This window comes from Callionymus lyra, chromosome 9 (genome assembly GCF_982586985.1).
Source record: "Callionymus lyra chromosome 9, fCalLyr1.hap1.1, whole genome shotgun sequence".
Lineage (NCBI taxonomy): Eukaryota > Metazoa > Chordata > Actinopteri > Syngnathiformes > Callionymidae > Callionymus > Callionymus lyra.
The window spans coordinates 6,662,440-6,683,125 of NC_141826.1; the positions used below are offsets into that span (position 1 = coordinate 6,662,440).

At 37.1% G+C, this 20,686-nt stretch overlaps 1 protein-coding gene and 1 long non-coding RNA gene across 3 annotated transcripts; one reads left to right on the plus strand and one right to left on the minus strand.

Annotated features, from left to right (window-relative positions):
• Window positions 1-472: 472 nt before the first annotated feature.
• On the plus strand, window positions 473-11,885 carry rell2 (RELT like 2). Of its 2 annotated transcripts, none has more exons than XM_087799561.1 (6): window positions 473-546; window positions 5,924-6,144; window positions 7,159-7,221; window positions 8,329-8,392; window positions 8,550-8,726; window positions 9,862-11,885. In XM_087799561.1, exons 2-6 carry the CDS (start codon window positions 5,946-5,948, stop codon window positions 11,006-11,008), a joined length of 1,650 nt encoding a protein of 549 aa, XP_087655687.1. In that variant the 5' UTR covers window positions 473-546; window positions 5,924-5,945; the 3' UTR covers window positions 11,009-11,885. The 2 variants fall into 2 exon arrangements, with proteins under 2 accessions (XP_087655687.1, XP_087655686.1); XM_087799560.1 differs by lacking the exon at window positions 473-546 and adding an exon at window positions 5,271-5,432.
• A 2,795-nt stretch (window positions 11,886-14,680) lies between these two features.
• LOC148071599 (uncharacterized) lies at window positions 14,681-19,378 on the minus strand. The gene is made up of 4 exons (XR_015712843.1): window positions 19,301-19,378; window positions 17,979-18,022; window positions 16,280-16,314; window positions 14,681-15,312 (listed from the first exon to the last, which is right to left on the minus strand). It is a non-coding gene; the product is annotated as an uncharacterized LOC148071599 (long non-coding RNA).
• Window positions 19,379-20,686: the final 1,308 nt, after the last annotated feature.

Consider the following 20,686-nt stretch of genomic DNA (forward strand, 5'->3'; position numbering starts at 1 on the left):
GAAATAAGCACATTTAGTTTAAACGCTTCCAGTAATTCTTTAAATAACTTTCTAGTTGATTTCGTTTTGATAACATTAAAGTCCACTTGTCTTTATTTAGTTCAGATCTTGGTTAAAAAAAATGGAAAAAAAAAAAAATCTTCAGCTTTTACTGTCATTTGACGTATGACAAGAAGTGGTAGTTTTCATGTTGACCACTAGATGACAAAAACAAAAAATACTACAATTTTTGTTTCTTTTCTGAATTGACACACTTTGGCATAATCTTATATAACGTGCTTAATGTTGTAGCTGGATTGAAATGGAATAGATTTGTGTGCGAGGTTACAATTTGTCTTAATGTGTTGGATTGAAAGGAACGTTTTGTTGAGACTTTCCGGGTAAACGTGAGATGGAAAAGCGGTGCAGCGTCTGCAGGAGTCAATAATAAGTCAGGTGGCTCTTCTAGCTTCCTGTTCCTCTCCCCGCCTCACGCCTCTCTCCAGCCGCGTCCTCGTCCAGAGGACACGGAGCGAGCAGCAGCCGCCATGGGACAGCAGCTCCAGGGTGAGTACCGAAGCTTCACCGAAGGGATCCGTCCAGGATGTTCAGGCTTGAGGTCGCTCTCTTTTTTTTGCGCATCGATCGAGAGCTGGAGGAGGAGATGAAGATGGACGCCAGCCCAGCCTCTTGCAGCAGGACATCCAGGTTTCATTGGGATTATTGCTGATGTTTTTTTTTACCGGCAGTGATTCAATATCTTTTAACTTTATGATGGAGGGAAGATATGATGAGAGGAACATCCCTCACTTTCATTGTAGTTTAGAAGTTTTTTATCCGTGCAGTCATCCTCTGATCTGAGGTCAGATCACGCTGAGAGACACCATCCTCACCTCGACACTTCCAGCCCTGACACCTGAGCCATCAGATCACTGAAACCTTTTTTATTTTAAATGTTATGCTTTTCTTTAATTTTTAAATAAGTGAAATGTTCGATAATAATATTATTAAATAATTTCTGAATAGAACGTTTGGATATGCGGTTTCTTCTAACCAAATGAAATTGTTTTTTTTAAACATAGATTTGTATATTCGAAATTCCAATAACTAAAACATTATTTAAATAAATTTAATCATTTTTATTTTGTAGCCTTTTTAAATTCAATGTAAAATGTTGCTATAATAGTGTCAGAAAGTACCATTGCTTTTGAAATGCATCATGGTGAACAAATTGAATTGATGAATCGACCGAATAGTTCTTTACTATCTAATATCTTTTGGTGTCACTATTATACTAACATTTTAGATTACATTTGAAAAGCTATGAATTTAAAAAAACTAGAATTTAGAAAATTTTGTTTTATTGGTATTTCAGTGTTAAACTCTATGTTAAAAAAAAAAAGTAGTAATACTTTATTTGGAAAATATTTAAATTTCTAATTTTTTTTTTTTTTTTTTTTTTTAGTTAAACGTCTAAAAACATTTCAATAAAATAATAATTTGAAATGTTGAATTCAGTATATTCTGATGGCACTGAATGTCCCTCATTATCTCTACTAGAGATGGTCCAATGTTTGTCAACTTTTCTGCGATCCTGAGTTTTGACGTTCAGCTCCCTCTGTCATCCCCTCACTCGTGAAAGAGACCCTACGATACTTGATCTCCTTCACCAAGGGATGGGGAAGATTAAAACATTTTTTTTATCCGAACCGCCAATGTTCAACAAAATCAAATGAAAGGGAATTTTAAACATTGATTGTAGGTTCATGGATCAGTACCTCATTATATATCACATGTACTTTACCGTTTTGTTTGTGTGTTTCTTTTTAAACAGTTGAGGAACGTCACATCAAATGTTATAATGTATTTGCTTTAATTTAAATTCTGACAAAAATCATCAAAATTAACAGTGAAACCATACATCCAACAATATATAAATTAAAATGTGGACCAATAAAGTGCAGAAAAGACTCAAGGTGTGGCCCAGTATGTCAAGAATTTATCTTTAATTTGATGCACCTGGTGTACATACAGTATACTGCATACATGTTTAAAAATATATAAGGTTTTTCGACATTACTGTCTCCATTATTTGCTCACACAAGCAGCATCAGCAACCAGACACTGTAAAAATCCAAGTTGCCTTAAATAAAGCAGGACTAGACGGAGAATGTTTTAGCCAGTGTTGAAATGTCTCAACAGATATTTATTGTTTGATAAGTCTTTCTGTCTGCAGCATTCTTTCACGCACAGATTTCCGTCCTGACGTCAGAACATTTTTGCAGGAAATTTGGCAAATATTTGTCCAATGAAGGGACTGGCAATATGGTGACTGTCTCTTCTTGAACCTTACATAGTCGTCTGCATCATACTGTGGGAAAACAAGATTCTTTTAATGGGGTAAGGTCAAATGAAGACCATGTGAAGGCCGAGGCCGTCTGTAATAAGCCCACCGCTGTTGATGTTTTGGAAAACACTGGGTCAGTCTCAGGGATCATCACGGAAACATTCGGCTACAATTACTTACTGGAATTCTTTTTTTTAAACATCCTTCTATAAAACACATTTGTGTGAGTGTTTTCCCGGCACACAATATGTTTGAGGTGTTTTTTAAACTGCGTTCTGACATGGTAGATGTATGAGTAAGAGGTGAGAGACCAATTAAATATTGCAATATTGTTTTCACAATATCGCTTTATAAGGATCTTTTTGGCATTTTTATTAATATATTTATTTAATATTCCTTCTTTTATTATTAAATAAAGTATCTCGTATCGCCAGATTCTTGTCAATACTCATCCCTTATATGTCTGCAAGAAATATAAATCGATCAATATTATTTTTCTTAAATGTATTTATTTAACCCAATTTGTAGCAGAATCACCGTCAAGCTCTGATCTCGCATGCTTTTATTTTGTTAATCGACTTCCTGTGTTGATCACCTGCTGCTGCTTTATAATGAGTCTCAATCTCAAAGGCTTCAGTTCAAGTCTTGCTCTACGGTTGTTCGCTTTTTTGTCTACTTCTACACACATGTTTTTGTGTTGAATTTACAAGACGGGTGTTGATAGTTGAGCCACATCCTGTACCTTCCTTTTTTTTCAAGTTTGGATGTTTCAGACTTTCATGTTAGGAACTTTATTCCACTTCTATTATTTTGTTTTCAATTTGGTTTACTGAAAGGGAGTCAGTCAAATATACAGTATGGAAACTACAGGCTTAAATATTTGCCTTTTAGTGTTCAGTCGACCTGGTTCTATTCTGCACGAGGCCATCAAAAGGTTCCGGAACTAAAATAAAAACTTAAATAATCATTAATCTAAACAGATGAGGGGCAGCTGAGTCACAGTGTATTACTGTAAGAGAAGGTCAGGAACATCAGAGGAGCATGTGAGGGTGGTGCTGCACGTGTAAAAGGTCAGTGAGACAGTGGTGAGGGGAACTCAGAGGAATTCAAGGTGAGAGAAGGATTGCATCAGGACGATCAAAGACTAGACACTGTGGATGGTAGATGGTTTGAAAACATAGAGAATGTTATGGGATTAAAGTTGTTCATATAAAGTATATATTTTAATCATTTTATCTGTTATCATCTGAAAAGTGTTTGATTACAGATGAAAATTGTTTGTTTGTAGTTGAAAATGTTTTTATAACAGTTGAAAATAGTTTGATTACAGTTGAAAATTGTTTATTTACAGTTGAAAATTGTTTGATTACAGTTGAAAATTGTTTATTTACAGTTGAAAATTGTTTGTTTGTAGTTGAAAATTGTTGCATTATAGTTGAAAAGTGTTTGATTACAGTTGAAAATTGTTTATTTACAGATGAAAATTGTTTGTTTGTAGTTGAAAATAGTTTTATAACAGTTGAAAATTGTTGCATCATAGTTGAAAATTGTTTGATTACAGTTGCAAATTGTTTATTAACAGTTGAAAATTGTTTATTTACAGTTGAAAATTGTTTATTTACAGTTGAAAATTGTTTGATTACAGTTGAAAATTGTTTATTTACAGTTGAAAATTGTTTGATTACAGTTGAAAATTGTTTATTAACAGTTGAAAATTGTTTATTTACAGTTGAAAATTGTATATTTACAGTTGAAAATTGTTTGATTACAGTGGAAAATTGTTTATTTACAGATGAAAATTGTTTGTTTGTAGTTGAAAATTGTTTGTTTGTAGTTGAAAATTGTTGCATTATAGTTGAAAATTGTTTGATTACAGTTGCAAATTGTTTATTTACAGTTGAAAATTGTTTGATTACAGTTGAAAATTGTTTATTTACAGTTGAAAATTGTTTGATTACAGTTGAAAATTGTTTATTTACAGTTGAAAATTGTTTGATTACAGTTGAAAATTGTTTGATTACAGTTGAAATTTGTTTATTTACAGTTGAAAATTGTTTGATTACAGTTGAAAATTGTTTGATTACAGTTGAACATTGTTTATTTACAGTTGAAATTGGTTTGATTACAGTTGAAAACGGATTATTTACAGTTGAAAATTGTTTGATTACAGTTGAAAATTGTTTATTTACAGTTGAAAATTGTTGCATTATAGTTGAAAAGTGTTTGATTACAGTTGAAAATGGTTTAATTACAGTTGAAAATTGTTTATTTACAGTTGAAAATTGTTTCATTATAGTTGAAAAGTGTTTGATTACAGTTGAAAATTGTTTAATTACAGTTGAAAATTGTTTATTTACAGTTGAAAGTTGTTTATTTACAGTGGAAAATTGTTTGATTACAGTTGCAAATTGTTTCATTACAGTGAATCGTGTACAATTGTATTGATACAACCACTTGTAAATAAATACATATACTGCACAGGCTAAGGATTAGACAAGAAGGAAACACCAAACAACAAAAGTGTAATCACTCATAGCTTTGAGAATAGAAAGCATGATCGGAAAATGCAGGTTTAAATAATTAAAGCGATTATACATGAACATTTAAAACCCATGAATCACCTCTAAGTGCAATCGTGTGTGTGTGTGTGTGTGTATGTGTGTGTGTGTGTGTATGGGCGTGTTAATGGTCAGTGAGCAGCTGATAAGCCACCAGCAGGGAAATGTTGATAAGTGCAGCACAAATGTGCAGAGACGGGTGAGGGGGGTGAGTCATAGAGGGAATTATAATGTATAAAGTTATGACATATGAACAATAACTTTAGGCTCACAGACGATTTATATGTTGATTCATTTAATCTTTTTCATTGATCTACCGTCTGAATCTTCGTTCTCCAGTCAGTCCTGTGCCTCCTCCTCTCTCTTGAGGGCGGGGTTCAGGGGGGCCGGTACACGGGGTCACAACACACCGATGACTCTTAGCTTCCTTTTTTTGGAGGTTTTCAAGGAGAACTAAATTATTCATCGTCCAGATTTAGTTTTCTAGCAAGTGCTACTATATTTCGACTGCTCAGATGTTCTGGTGCATCCATTATTGACAAAGAATGGTAAGAAATATTCGTCTTTGACCAAACAGGAGCTCGTAATCTGAAGGTTACATCAGACCCTCGCACTTGAGTTAGTTCGAAGCTATTCTGCCGTTTCTGCTTAGAATTGTAACCTTAACATTGTATATCAAAGTTCAAATGTATTTGTATTCATGACATGTTGTCATTGTCAGGTGTTCTGAACCTCCATTAAATGAAGTTTGAATGAAGTTGGAAATTGTTTGATAAAAGTTGAAAAGTGTTTGAAAAAAGTTGAAAAGTGTTTGATAAGAATTGATAATTGTTTGATTTCAGTTGAAAAATGTTTGATTATAAATGAAAATTGTTAAACCTGTTGAAAATGATTTTTATTAAAGTGGAAAATGGTTTTATTAAACTTGAAAATGGTTAAAGATTACATTTAAAATTCTTTCATTATAGTTAAATATTTGACCATGGCAGGAATTTTACTTTTGTATTCATTTGTGAACATTCTATTTTATATTTTTCAGGTTGAGGTGTTGAGTTCCCACAATGAGTGAATTAGATGCTGTCGGGCCGGGAGACAGCCCCCCGCCCTACATGCTGTTTGTGGTGGTCTTCCTCTTCTTCATCACGGGACTGCTGGGCTTCCTCGTCTGCCACACGCTGAAGAAGAAGGGATACCGCTGCAGAGCTGGCGACCTGGACGATGAAGAGGATGAGGAAGAGGAACTGAAAGCGAATACAGAAGGTTTTTGTCACAAAAGTGTTTTTCTTGACTAAATAATCCTGTCCAGGGTGTCCCCCGCCTCTTGCCCGATGAAACTCGGATAGGCTTCAGTTTTAATATTGCATCAGCATTCTTCCCAAAGATATAAAGTTTAAAAAATATATGATATAATTAATCATTTCTCTTAGCGTGAACCGATTGAATTGGCTCAAGAGTGAAGAATCCCGAGCAATGGACAAGTAACGCTTGGACCCGCCTTTTGTTGCTTCTGATTAGTTGATGTTGCGTCAGGCCTTCCGTGATTGGCTAGATTTACGCAAACCGGAACCATGTTTATTATGGTGAAGAGATAAATATTGAGTATTAAATGGGTCAATATAAGCGTGAGAAAAAAATATATATATATATTTAAGGCCAAAATGTAGTTTTTAAATATTCTATTGTATTTTTCTTCTTATCTGTTATTTATACGATTAAAACTAAAACACTAAAACAGGTCTTCCTTGTATTTGTATATAAAGTCCATACGCCTTTCCTTCGCCACACAAACCTCTTGTTACTTCGTTGTAACAGTCCACCTTATTTCCTTTCGTTTTAAAAGTCTCTCCGCCTCAATGGAGATGTGTTAGTTTGAGGATTATTATTTGAGCATTATATTGGTGACATTCAGAGATACGGCAACTAGCACAAGTCAATTGTATGTATCAACGCAGTGTGTGATGGATTGCGCATTGAGAGGTGAGGCTATGCCTTCCCCGACACACGTCCTTGCTGTATACTCAAATGAATGAGGTTTCTATCCATTACTATATCAAAAAAAAATATGAAAAAAGTTTTTTTCTACTCTTCAGTTGCATTTTTCAAGTTACTGTTTATACATACATAGTGAAACAAATCAATGCTTGACTCTTGTTCTGTGCCACTTTAATAATGATGGATGAAGAGACTACTGTTAATGCCAAGTGAAACTTTAATCAAAGATTGATGATCTCAATCGATAGCTGGAGTTCATGATCGTGCATCTTCTTGTTGCAGATGAGGATGAAGAAAACCAGGATACAGTTGAGCAGATTCTCAAGTGCATCATAGAAAATGAAGGTAACTCATAAGCAATTTGATGTTTTTGAAAGTAAAAAGTATATGTATGTGATTCGTTAACCCTTGTGTTATCTCAGTGTCAAAGTGACCCAAAGGCACGAAAAAAAATGTGTTTGAGGTATTCCCTGTGTTATCTATGGGTCAATGGTCTATGGTGAATGGTGGGTCACCTTGACCCATAAATGGGTTAAGAGAAAATTACGTACGTTGTTGTGAATTTAACATTGCGAAGTTTATAACGTTAACAGTTGTTTTACTAGTGTCTTTACTTTTCAAGAACAGGACAGGTGGTATATGTTCTTATACTGTATATAATAGGATTGTACCATTCTAACATGGCAAATGTCACTATACATTTAGCACTTGTTTACCCAGCCCTGATGACAATCAGACACTGTTAGAAGTGAAAGGTATGATATGTACTCAAGACACCCCATAATCCACTTTTATTTGAGAGAACTATGGTGAACTGGAGGTGAAACTGACTCTTTTCACAATTCCAAAGACTCATCTTCTTGTTATGGTAAATGTCATTGTTGAAGACTTAAGAATGCTGTGCATCCATTCCAGACTGAGAGGACGCTTATCTCACAGTCATTTAATTTACTAGTGACACATTCAACCACAATATCATGAGTTGTCGTGACTCGTGAGCAAACAGTCAATAAAGTAATGTTAAGGTATTGTTGTTGAATGCCTCGAGGAATTCATTTGTTTGATTACATTTTTTTGAATGCACGACAATCTTCAATTAATATGATTTGTGGTGTTTTGAGTAGATTTAATAATATCTTAATATAGAGGCATTTAGCATGTTTTTTATTACAAGTACATTTTGAAATATATATTCAATTATAGTTTTCGTCACATGACTGCATGATTGATGAAAGCAACACTATGGCTGTTTATTTTATAATTATCTTGAATAGTTTACTTGCCAGGACACGAGCATTATATAGGTCTGTCGAGCAGGTCAAAACCCTGTCAAGATATTGATTAAGATTCATGATGGGTTATTATTAATATTTATTATATATTAAATGGGATATAGAACAAGGAACTAGTAGAGAGTTTCGTCAGAACTGATTCTCTCCTTTTCGCTCTCAGCCAACATGGACGCTCTCAATGAGATGTTAGGGAACCAGAACGTCTGTGTCCGCCATGATCCCCGGTAAGATACATTTGTGTCTTCCATGCTTTATACTCATTTAACTGAACAACCAAGTGGTGGTCCCAAGCCACTTTGCTAACTTGATCGTGGACAAAAGAGCTCAAATCTTTCATTTGTGACTTGGACTTGCATCACTAACAACCATGTTTCTTTCTAGTGTGAGGAAGGAATCACTTGCTGGAGTACCCCCCCACCATCATACGGTGCACTCCGGCGGGAACATCAATTCCTGCCTCCTCTGCGCCCAGGTCCGATCCAAAAAGGGTCGTCGACAAAGTAAAACGCCTCGTTTCAAACAAAGACCCGGAGAGCAGACGGTCCTCTCTGTTGGCAGGTATTTCCCCCAGATTCTTAGAGATTACCGTATTTTCTAAGACTATAATGCGCACTTTATTTTTTCAATTATCGACAATAAGTTGCACCTTATGTATCCATTCTGGTTAAACTTACTGACCTTCAACCAATTTGTATGTAGAACTGTTAAAACAACAGTATTACGTAATAGGTAGTTTCAACATAATATAATTGTCTGTTTCAAGGGCTACGAATGTGTGATTTAAGTGTATCTTAAATAGATCTCGGACCTCTATTGTACTCATCAGTATGTGTCTGTTTGTACAAAACTCTCTTTTTATTGAAATATTTACATTATAAAAATGTACTTAAGCCCCGCCCACTGAAACTTTTAATTTTCCTGGAGACGAAATCCTGTTTACCATAACCATGCCCACTCTGCTGTCATTGGTCAAGCGATGACGTTTGTCACCATCCATTGTCAATCCCGGAAGTCTCACCCTCCAAGGGACTCTTTGTGTAAACAAAAGGAACGTGATTACAGCTGGCTGGAGAGGGAGTGAAGTCCATTATTATGTCATAAAGGAGTTCACTCTCATAACCACTCGTTCGCTGAGATTTCAGACAGGAGAGAACTTTATAAAGTAATAACTTCAAAACATGGTCATGATGAGAGACTTACTGCATCTTGGAGAGAAAGACTTCAACATTTAAAACATGTGAGTGAGTCAGGAGAGTTGGGTTTAAGAGACATGCTTACTATGCAGATTACTAACTCAAGGTCAGTCAGGAAGTCGAACAAAACGCACTTTATAACCCGGTGTCCCTAATCGTCAGAATAATACGGTAGATTAATTTCATTTCAATTTTATTCAAATTTAATTTAAAGTGTCTTATCTTTATTTATTATTATTAAAAAAATAATTATTTAAGTTATCTCAAGACACTTTACAGTTTAAGTAAGACTATGATGGAGAAAAGAAAAAACAGATCCCAACAACTCAACAATAAGTGAATCAGAGGAAAAACTTATTTTGAGAAGGCAGAAACCTCGAGCAGAACCAGACTCTGTGTTGACGGCCTCCTGCTGTGACCGGCTGGGAGGGTGGATGGTGTGGTAGACAGATGGATGGAGATTAACTTACGATTGACTGAATTTGACAATGTTTTCCTAGGTTCCGTGTGACCCACTCTGATAAAAAGCATGGAGGTTCTTCCACATTGGCAGAGTCTGGCAACCAACTGGATCAATCTCAAGACAGTGATGACCGGAAAGAGGGCGGCTACAACCTTAGAAACATGTTCAAAGATGTGCAAGCTCCAAACGGCCCTGCTCAGACAGCAGGGAAACGCAGGAGGAGTTTGACAATTTTCGGGTTGAGGAGAGGAAGTGATGCCACTGGTATTAAAGTCAACGAAGGGGCCAGGAAGGAAATAGGGAGGTTTGGTGTACAGCAACCACCTGTGGTTTTGGAAGAGCTTCTGCCAAGAGGGAAGAAAGCCGTAAGCCCTAGCTCTGTTCCTGGTAATCTCCTAAAAGCTGATCCCACTACTGACGATACCAAAAACCTCATGATTCCATTGACATCCGTGTCTGAAAAGACGGCGATTGAAACAATCGAAGAAAGTGCAATAGAGAACAGGATGGAAGAGGTTTTTGATCCTGGTCCTCAGCAGACATCCACACCCATCTCCCCCGGACCCGGCCTGCTATCCGGTCTGAGCTCTGTTAAGTCTTCCTCTTCATCTGAAGCCTGTTTAGAGTCCAGAGGTCTCTCTGTAGCCGAGACTGTACCTGATGTAAAACCAAGTGTTGATGCTAACTTGACACTGATGAGCTTAGATTCCTCCTCACACTCCTCCCTAGTTATTGATGCCACCCCGAACACTTTGTTGAACATTGCTATCTCACCCCGGTCAAACACGCCTACACCTGTAACAAGCTCAAGGAATACACCTGTAGGAGACAATCAAGACTTTCCCCCAAAGACAACTCCTGATCCACAGTCTCCCGCGTCCCTGTCCACTCAGATCATAACCCAAGCATCTGATGGCAGGTCCAATTCTATAAATATGCTGCAACAACACAAGGCTCCTGAGGTCATAGTGTCAGAGGACGATCAGGAAACGAGAGCTACTTCACCAGAAACATTAGTTGAAAGTACTCTTCCACACCAGCCTGCTGATATTGAACCTTCTACTTCTGCTGAGACGACGTCTTCCTCCACAGAAAGGAACGAATCAAACACCATATCTTTCGAGACCACTACTGACACCAAGAAGGATTTTTCGGTGGTTCAGATTCCTGACCAGGGAGAATAAGAAAAAGGACTCTGAAGATTCGATCAAACCCTTTAGAGATTGGTAGATGCAGCATTCATTAAGGGATTTAAGACATATTTGCAAACCTATAAAGCTATAGCGGAGGAGGAAGGCCTCCTACTTTTAACCTTTGAACCCAAACATGTAGACAGTTTGGGACAAGCTATGAAAGAAGACAAGAAAAAGTAAGAAGCTAACTTAAGATGTGCTTGTGTGATCCAGCAACTACAGGGTTGATGAAGCTTCATGAAGCAAAGTCCTTTTTTTCCAGAGCCCTTTAGATCAGTAGTAGGCAAATATATTCCCCTATACATTGTGGGGCTGCTGCGAGGGTCTCCTAAACCTGACGAAAGAAAGTCTTAATATGATGAACTTTCATAATCTTTGATTTATGAAACAAAAGGACATCAAGCGGTTGATATGATGTAAAGGACTTTGTGTAGAAACAAGAAATACTGAACAAATTGACAAATTAAAACTTGGATATTTTTAGAGTTGAACTAGTTCAATGAGTATTAATGAAATATTAAATACAATATCAAATTATTTGTTTTCAAATTGCACTTATTGGGGCGTGTTAATGCGCTCAACCACCGCAGCTGCTCTATTGAAACTAGACATTATTTTTAAACTAAGGGCGCCACCTACTGAGCTCTAAATTAGGACACTGCTTCATGACGTTTTATTAGCCCCACACTACGGAGCAATTAGAATCAAGGTCAGCGTTAATATCCTCTTACCCTTTTTAATGGCTGGCTGGTTACTTAGGAGCAATAAACAACAAGGGAAGTTGTTGGTTCAAACTCCCATCACTGGCCAGTTTTGACCTTTTGGCAAGATGCTTCTTATATGCTTAAAATAAAAATGTCTGCTAATTCACATGTAATGATCATTTGTGTCAACTTTAATTGTTGAATATGTACTGCACATATTATGTTAAAATTGAATTCTCTACTAAGAGTTCAATAAAGTATAAAGGGTTATTGAGTCGTGAAACGAATGAAACGAAATGAATGCTGAACAATATCGGTAAGTTGAAAATCTAACAGAAATTATATACAAAAGGTTGTCTATAGTAATTTTCAGGTATGGCTAGTGAAGCTGTTTTTAAGAAGGACATAGGTGTTGTAACCCCCTGCACTATCCCTAGTGAGGCCAAACTACACGAGTCAAACATCGGCCTAAACTAGCCTACATCATCTCTCTGGTTAGATGGTGTAGGCTGGTCTTACTTCATCTTCTTCTGCTTGCTAATGCCTTCCTATAGTCAGTGGCCCCTTCTTCTGAAACATAATTTTCATTTGACGCCTATTGACTCCACCCTCTTTAGGATATTCCTCAGTATCTCCACAGCAGCAGAAAAGGAACAATAAAGGGCCAGAAACTGGTCCAGCTACAAGTGGGGCTCATGACAGCCTCGCTTGTGATTCAACTTCAAATTAGGTAGAAAATGTTTGCCAAACAGCCTTAATAAAGTATTTTTGATTTCATGTTTGATGCTGGAGGACATTTGTGCTGCCACCTGTTCTCTGCTGTCCTGTCACAGAGTAGAGATTCCTGCGTAAGGTCCTCATGGAGAAGAATCCTGCTGGACATTTTTTAAATTAATCCATTGTATTTACTTCTGTTGAGTTGATTGATTCGTCTTCAATTTATCTTCTATGGTTTATCTCATAAGGAAGTCATTTTTTACCCACTTACAGATCATATACACCAACTATTTGTAGGTATTAAAGCAACGATGCAGAAGTTTAAGGATGTTGTTTCTGGCGGCCTCCCGTGTCAGAAATGTGTAACTGCAATCAATGCAGTTGAAATCTCTGAAGCACTCACTCAAACGTAACTCTTAAACATAGAGAAGATTATCGTCAAAATAAGAGCCAGTGATACCTAGTTATTGAATTAAACCAATCATTATGGAAAATATGAGTGAAAATTTCCAAAGGTTACTTGTTAATTTAATTACTGTTCTTGCTTTAAGACAGGCATGTCCAATTGGCGAATGCGGGATTTGTATGGGGCAATTATTGTTGCTAAAGCTTTGTAAATGCATAAAGGATTCGCAAATATATACGTGTATCTGTACAGTGATTGAATTGACGAACGTGTAACTCTATCAGTCAGTTTAGCTCAGTGCTACACTATACAATGAGGCCAAAGCTCAGTATTTCTTGGCCACAAATGATGTTTTATTTTTTTACCATGTCATGTCCAGGGCTCGTTTTTGTGCATACTTATTCTCAATTGAACATTTACAAATCGAGTTACACATTCGGAAATCGAGTTACACAATTGTGCATCACTGTACAGATAAACGTATATATTAACAAATCCTTTCACGCATTTCCAAAGCTTTAGCAACAATAATAGCCCCATAGATTTGCAGTTGTTTCGCAAATTGAAGTTGTGCCTTCGGTCTGTAATGAGCTATATAATTCAACCATAATATTTAAAATAAATATATCTAATTGTAAAACGTTTTCTGAAATGTCCCTTAAGCATTATAGAGCAAGATCCCTTGAGTCAAGATATTTACTGAAACGCTTTTACTCTCTGTCCGTGAAGAAGTTCTCAATTCTGTGCTGAGCTGGATGAAGATTTAGGTGAGTTTATTGCAACATCTGATTGAGATAACTCTTGGAAGTCACTTCTCACACTTGCTATGACATCATCCAACGTGGCCATCTGAAAAAAGTTTGGAAGTGGAATTATCTTTTCACTGGAAGATGCATTTTGGATAGAATTTTCTACTAAATATCGTAAACATTGTAAAGCTCTTCTTTAAAAAAAACGTAAGGATATCTCCCCTCATAAATGTTTTTAAAACATGTATGGTTTGCTCACTGATCTGTGAATAAACACAGCCGGGGAAACTTTTAGCTAAATCAACAAATGATTTCTCTTGATGTTTTCAAAATGCAGTGGTGATTCACAGGGTCTCAGAGGTCCCCTTCATTTCCTGAACTCTATGGGAAACTCTCACAACACTCTCTCATAGACACACACACACACACAAACACACACACACACACACACACATCGACTGGGTTCACAGACCATTCTCACTAGATGATAATAATGGCATAATGATATAATATGTGCTATGGTACATAATGCTTTTACAAATGTACAGTTGATCTAATAAAAACGTGTCCAGATCCAGCAGAAAGACGACCTGTTCGTAGCTATATACTTGAAGACTCACTGATACATATGTTATAGTTCAATGCATAGTATTTGATCTGCCTATAAATCAGAAGTCGGGGATAAAACGGAATATTCAGAAAATGAACTTGCAGTTAATATAAACAAAACATATTATTTATTAATATTATTATTTATCATTTTAGCCACTCACTAGTGTCATCTAATGTTGACATAAATGTGTCCTGTTTTGTTAAAATGTCATCTTAACGGCTTTTTAAAGTTATTTCTTATAAAGAGGAAGTAAAAAAAAAAAGTCGAACTAAAAGTCCCTAGTTCGTAGAATATATATATATATATATTCTTCATCAGAAGTGTTTAATGGTGCTTCCATCTAGCGGTCAATCATGGTTACAACAACTTTCACTAGGTGGGTTGAAGCAGCATAAACAGCACATAGATTATTACGTTTTTTTATTAGTCGTTCAAATAACCATCACTGTAAATATACGTCACAATAATGCTCATTTTTTAATAACAATCTAACTTCTTTATTCTCCTTAAATAAGCCTAATATTGGCTATAGATAGTGATTGATGTGGTGTGAATTGTATTTACATCCAACAGGAAGAAAATGGTATTGTTTTTTAAATAATATGATGTACCTTAAATTAACAAGATACTTGCTCTCTAAGAAGTGTGAACCATTTATACACAGACCTGAAAACGACCCGAGAGCAAGTTTGTGGGAAGATAAAATTCTTTTTTCATCTCAGAAGCAGATTTTAATGAAGAGAGAGAAAATACATCCTTGTTTAAAATCAATCTTTGTTTATTCATTCTCAAGTGATTTCTTTCCACCATGTCGTTGACCAAGTCATTGCTGCTAAGCCCCGACCCTAAGAACAGTATTTCCAGGAATCCCCCTTTTTGTGAACGGTGAAGGGATTCCTGGGAAAACTGGACCCCAGGGGAGGGGAGGAGAAAACGTTCCTGCATCATCTTCTTCTTTAGGGTCTGCTCGTGGTCCTGTGTCCCGAGCTACAGTGCTTCATCTCAGACTACCGATTGACCAGAGATGCAGCACTGCACCGAGGGCCACAGGCATGAATCTCGTCCGCCCAGTGCAGTGGAGTCAGTCTCGCTCCAAGATCCAGAAACTGAGGAAGAGAAGAAGCAAGTTTGGTTCCTGGTCATGTGATAAGCATAAGGCAGTTGGAAATGTGTTTACTGTAAACATAGGATTCTGTGTTTGTGTATAATGCTATATATGTGTGTTTGTTTAATGTGTTTGTCTGAGTGTATTTCAAATGTGTGTCTGGGTGTATACATGAGTGTGTTTTTTGGTTATGCATTTTTGTGTCTGTGTATGCTATATGTATGAGTGTGTGTTTTTGTTTGTGTGTGTCTGTTCGCTCTGCAAGTGTTCTTTGTGTCTGCATGTTTTTCTTTGTTTATGCTGTATGTGTGTATATATTGTGTGAGCATGTGTTTTTTGGGTGTATGCTTAATGTGTGAGTATTTTATGTGAGTCCGTTTTTATACTGTGTTATTTTGTGTGAAGTGTGTGCCTGTCTGTGCTAAATGTGTGTTTACTTGTAACTATATGTGTGTGCTTTGTGTAAAGTGTGTTTGTGTGTAAGTGCTGGTCTGCATTTGTGTCTTTGTCTGTAATTGTCGATTGTGTGTTTGAGCTAGGGTTTGTGTGCCTGTGTGAGGTTGTGTGCGTGTGTGTCTGAAAGTGAAAGATCTTGTTTCTAATCTTATCTTTGTATGATAACTTTGAATATTTAAGATTGACAAATAAAATCAGATCAAAGCTCAGAGCACGGGGATGAAACACGGGTGTTTGTAGCTTTGTGTTTATCTCACAGGCATAAATACTCTGTATGAACTTGCCAGACAGGAAAACATTATTTGACTCATTTGATGGAGGTTTTGATCAACTGTGATTGAACCACCTGATGAACATTTAGAAAAAAGTGTTAAAAAAACAATTATTTATATACTTGACCAGACCGTGGTGATTATAAACACTGTCTGATGAATGATTCTGATCATGAAGGTCAGTGAATGATTGGCTGAAATAAAAGTTCTGGACTGGAGTGTGTGTGTAAAAGTAGTTACCTGTGATGTCACTCCATCTCAGCCCCCATCATCACCTGAGGAGAGAAGACAGAGGACAACATTTAACTCTCAGAGCAGAGGAACCTCCAAGCTGAACGGTTTCCTGGCGCATTCTCCCTTTGCTCGCCCGGTGACTCCCAGTCTCTCCATATAAGGCCAGAGCTGGCCTTCTTATTTTTGGGATCATGGAAAATGGGATCACTGGATAAACATTCTCTCTTCTTCCAGTCTGTGATCGCTCCCACTGATAGTTTGTCACCGGGCCTCCACCCTCCCCAGCTGGCTACATACATTCCCTTTTCAGGTCACACTGGGTGTCAGAGGCAGCTTGCAGCTCAACAAACCCATATTAAGATGAAATACGTCCACAAACATTTTGGATTTTCACTTGAGACGCTCAGTCAACTTTGACTGAGCGTCTCCAGTGAAAAAAGACACATATACACAATATTTTTTTATGGAAATTCAAGTCATCTTCAAAAGTAATGTTTTAAAGTCAGCGCACAAGTGTGTGTGTGTGTGTGTTCAGTCGTGCTGTGATATCGGTTCAAGCCATCTCTCTTGTAAAGTCAAACATTTCCATATATGGTCACCTCTCTTTCCTTCATGCTTCTGTAAATTACTCCTCACAGGAAGAGCTCTCCATCACACACATGTGCACACACACACACACACACACACCCACACACACACAGATTTAACTATCAAGAGCTGAAGAGCATAAAAGTCTCAGTGGACGACTCCAAACTTGGTGTTCAAAAGCCAAACATGGCGAATGCAGAGTTTTGCCTTGATTTGGACATTAAAAACCCACTACAACTATAAACAAAGAAAAAAATACACATTTTAGACGCCAGTCAAAAATATTATTTAATGTTTTATATGTGAACATGTTCCAAGTGAAGTTAATCACCTTTTAAAGACGTTTTACCTCTAAAATTATCACATATTTTTCATGGCGTTGGCTAAAATATCATCAAGCTTTTTGGAACCTAATCCATCTTTGGACTCAGAACAAGCCTCGTGATACCATATCAATTCTCTTTCCAGCTCGTTTTCTAAACCTACAACTCCATAAATATGAAATCAAATCAAATTTATACTTCATATAATTAAAAAAGATGAGGGGAAAACATGTTTTGCGTGATGTTGCTGAAGATTCAGCTCAGATACATACGTACTGAAGTGTATGGCTTGGATATTGCATCCTGTCGTTCTCAGCCATCTCCCCCTCCCCCCATGTGAAAATGACCCTGGGAATGACTGTCTTCAAGCCCCAGAGGAGGACTGATGTGGGGGGGGTGCACAGAGGGGTTATGAGAAAGTCCTGCTAACCCAGTGGCCTCTAGATGTTTGCCTGCTGCATAAATAAATGCTGCATTTCCTCCTCTTCACTCCCTTTTCTTTTTTTTCAGTGCAGGCTCGATGAGCAGCGCTGGTTTGTTGTGCTCTCTAATAGTTTAATGACTTTATCATAACATTTCCTAAAACCTTGGCGTGAACTTCAGTTAAGATAATAAACTTCATTTTCCATATTTATTACACTTTGTTATTTATCTTCAGCTCTATGCAGAATTCAAAACGTTACAAAGGCAGGAGAGTCTTAAAATAGGTGTGTGTGTGTGTGCGTGTGTGTGTGTTGGTGTGTGTGCGTGTGTGTTGGTGTGTGTGCGTGTGGGTGTGTGTATTTGCGTGTTACCTCGTCATTCTCATGTGTCCAAGTCTTGTTTCGCACACAGCTGCCTGAGGAAACACAATATGGAAACTGAAAAAATGTCAGACAAACATACCCACACACATATACACACACACACACACACACACACACACACACACACACACACACACACACACATGCACACACACTAACAGGTGTAATATAAAAGACTCTTGAGGGAGGTTTATCATCATAAAATAATTATAACAATAGCCGCAGAAACTGAAGAAACGGCAGAAAAGCACTGCGTTAACACAACCTTGAAACAAACTTCAATTGAGCTTTTCGTGACAGGAATGTATTCTGTGTTCAATTGTGTTTTTGTTTTGCTAATCCTGAACAGAGCAGTGGTTAGAAGCCACACAACTGTTCAGAGCTTTTTGAATTCTTTTACAGACCTACAGATAAACACAGACGGCCCCTCGAGAGAGTTATTTTTAAACCACGTTGAACCAATCCTCATTTCTCATGAACGTCATCTGCAGCAAGAAGACCCCAGGACTGGCTCTCCTGAATCCTCAGCTTCAAGTTATCATGATTACAAATCGACAGCATTAATTAAGGTAATTAGATCATTGTTCAAGTTAATAAATAGGTAAACGCATTCTTAAAAATGATACCAATAAAAGATCATAAAAGCAGAATTATTGAATTTGTTAAATATATTGTTATAAAGAATTCTTAATATACATATTTTGTTTATTTAATTCTAAAATGCCTCCTTTAGCAAAATCCAAGTGCTTTCTGCTGTGTTGCTATGGTAACAGTGCGTCTATATCAACAGGAAATCCTCTCTGTCACGTGTTAGGATGATTAAAGTGGAAATATAGATATTCTTACAGCAACATCATGAATGATCAATAAATAAATTATGTTGTTTTTTTTTATTTAACCTTAAAATATCTTGACATTTGACTTGACTATTTAGTTTTTTTTGTTATATGATTTATATTTTTTGGTATTTTATTAATCTTGTTCTTCACTTTCTAGAAAAACTAACAAAATTATTTATATACATTTGCTGTTCTTAACTAAATTGGTTGAAATCCTGTGTCCTACCTGTGGATTTTCCTTTCATAATTATGTCTAAAAAAGCTTTCTCACAGCAGAAACATTGCTAAACAACTAAATTATTGTTACCAGCAATAGAATAATAAGCTTTTTTTTTAATTATGTTTTTTCAAATCACATAAGTACCTCGTCTTATTTTAAGACACAATAAACTCTTCTTTTACAGATCTGTAAACTGACTTTTTAAAACTCAAGGCATGAACACATTAGTGCAAGACTATAGGTCTTCATACCTGAGCGGTGTGTGTGAGCCGGCGAGTCTTCGGAGCCGAGACCGTTATTGACGCCTTTTTCCAGCTGCAGTACGTCCTCATCAGTGCTGGAGCCTCCTCGCTGCCTGGGCTTTTTGAAGCTGATGGGCCGGCGAGTGGAGCATTCCTCTGATACCTTGTTTGGTCAGTGGAAGGAGGGTCTTACTTCACACGGGAAGGCCCCCTTCGCCCCCTTCACACTTGACTAATGGCTGAAGAAAGAGCACCCGAGAGGACTCGGCCAGTGACCTGTGGAGTCTGTTGATGGTGGGGTGAATGTGCGGGGGGTTGGAGGGGTTTGACGGCCTATGGGAAGAATGGAAGATAGTAACAGAACAGTGTGTGTGTGTGTGTGTGTGTGTGTGTGTGTGTGTGTGTGTGTGTTCGTGTGTGGGTGTGTGTGTGTGTGTGTGTGTGTGTGTGTGTGTGTGTGTGTGTGTGTGTGTGTGTGTGTGTGTGTGTGTGTGTGTAAATTCAGAATATAGGCAATTTTCATATTTCTTCTAAATTTGGGCCTAAAGCTGTTTAGTCTGTTAAGACATAGTTAGAGAAAAAAGATTGGATAGAAATAGACCAATCACGTGGTCACTGGTATTTCATATAACTATGTACTCAGATTATTACACATACAGTTACTATTTTGTGAGTTTTTTAAACAACTTCTATACCGAGTCAATACACAATTGTCACCAGGTCTTGTCTTGGTTTCAACAGTTAAAGGTCTTGGTCACGTCTTGGTCTCGATAGTTTAGTTTCTTGGTCTCAACATTTTAAGTTTATTGTTTTTTTGTTGGTCTCGGAATTTTAAGGTCTTGCTCTCGAGAGTTAAAGGTTTTGGTCTCGTCTTGTTCTCAGCAGTTTATGATATTGGTCTCTACAAGTTAATGTTTTTGATCTTGTCCTGGTCATGAAAGTTCAAAGTCTTGGTCTTATTTTTATCTGGATAGTTTAGGGTCTTGGTCTTGTCTTGGTCTCAAAAGTTGAAGGTCTTGTCCTGTTCATGAGGGTTAAAGGTCATGTCTGGACAGTCTTGTTCTTGATCATTTAGGGGTCGGCCTTGTTTTCAAACAAATGTTGTTCTTCGGCTTGACTTGGTCTCGGAGGTTTAAGGTCTTGGTCTTGTTTTTGTTTTAACATTCTTAGGTCTTGGTCTTGTCTTGACAGTTTTAAGACTCGGTCTCAGTTCAGTCTAACAGTGTCAGGCCATAAAAGTGGTCTTGAAGCAAAACTGATTATTTTCCCGTTACTTTAATGATAAACATGGCACCAACATTCAGATTAAAAGTCAAGTAAATTGTTTAAATTCACTTGTTGTGAAATCCCTAACCTATCATTTTAGCGGGTGGCTGGGATTTAAAAACACATTTA

Coding starts and splice junctions, on each gene's coding strand:
- rell2 (XM_087799561.1), top strand. CDS start 5,946: ATGAGTGAATTAGATGCTGTCGGGCCGGGAGACAGCCCCCCGCCCTAC. Junction 6,145..7,158: donor ACTGAAAGCGAATACAGAAG/GTTTTTGTCACA, acceptor TTCTTGTTGCAG/ATGAGGATGAAGAAAACCAG. Junction 7,222..8,328: donor GTGCATCATAGAAAATGAAG/GTAACTCATAAG, acceptor TTTCGCTCTCAG/CCAACATGGACGCTCTCAAT.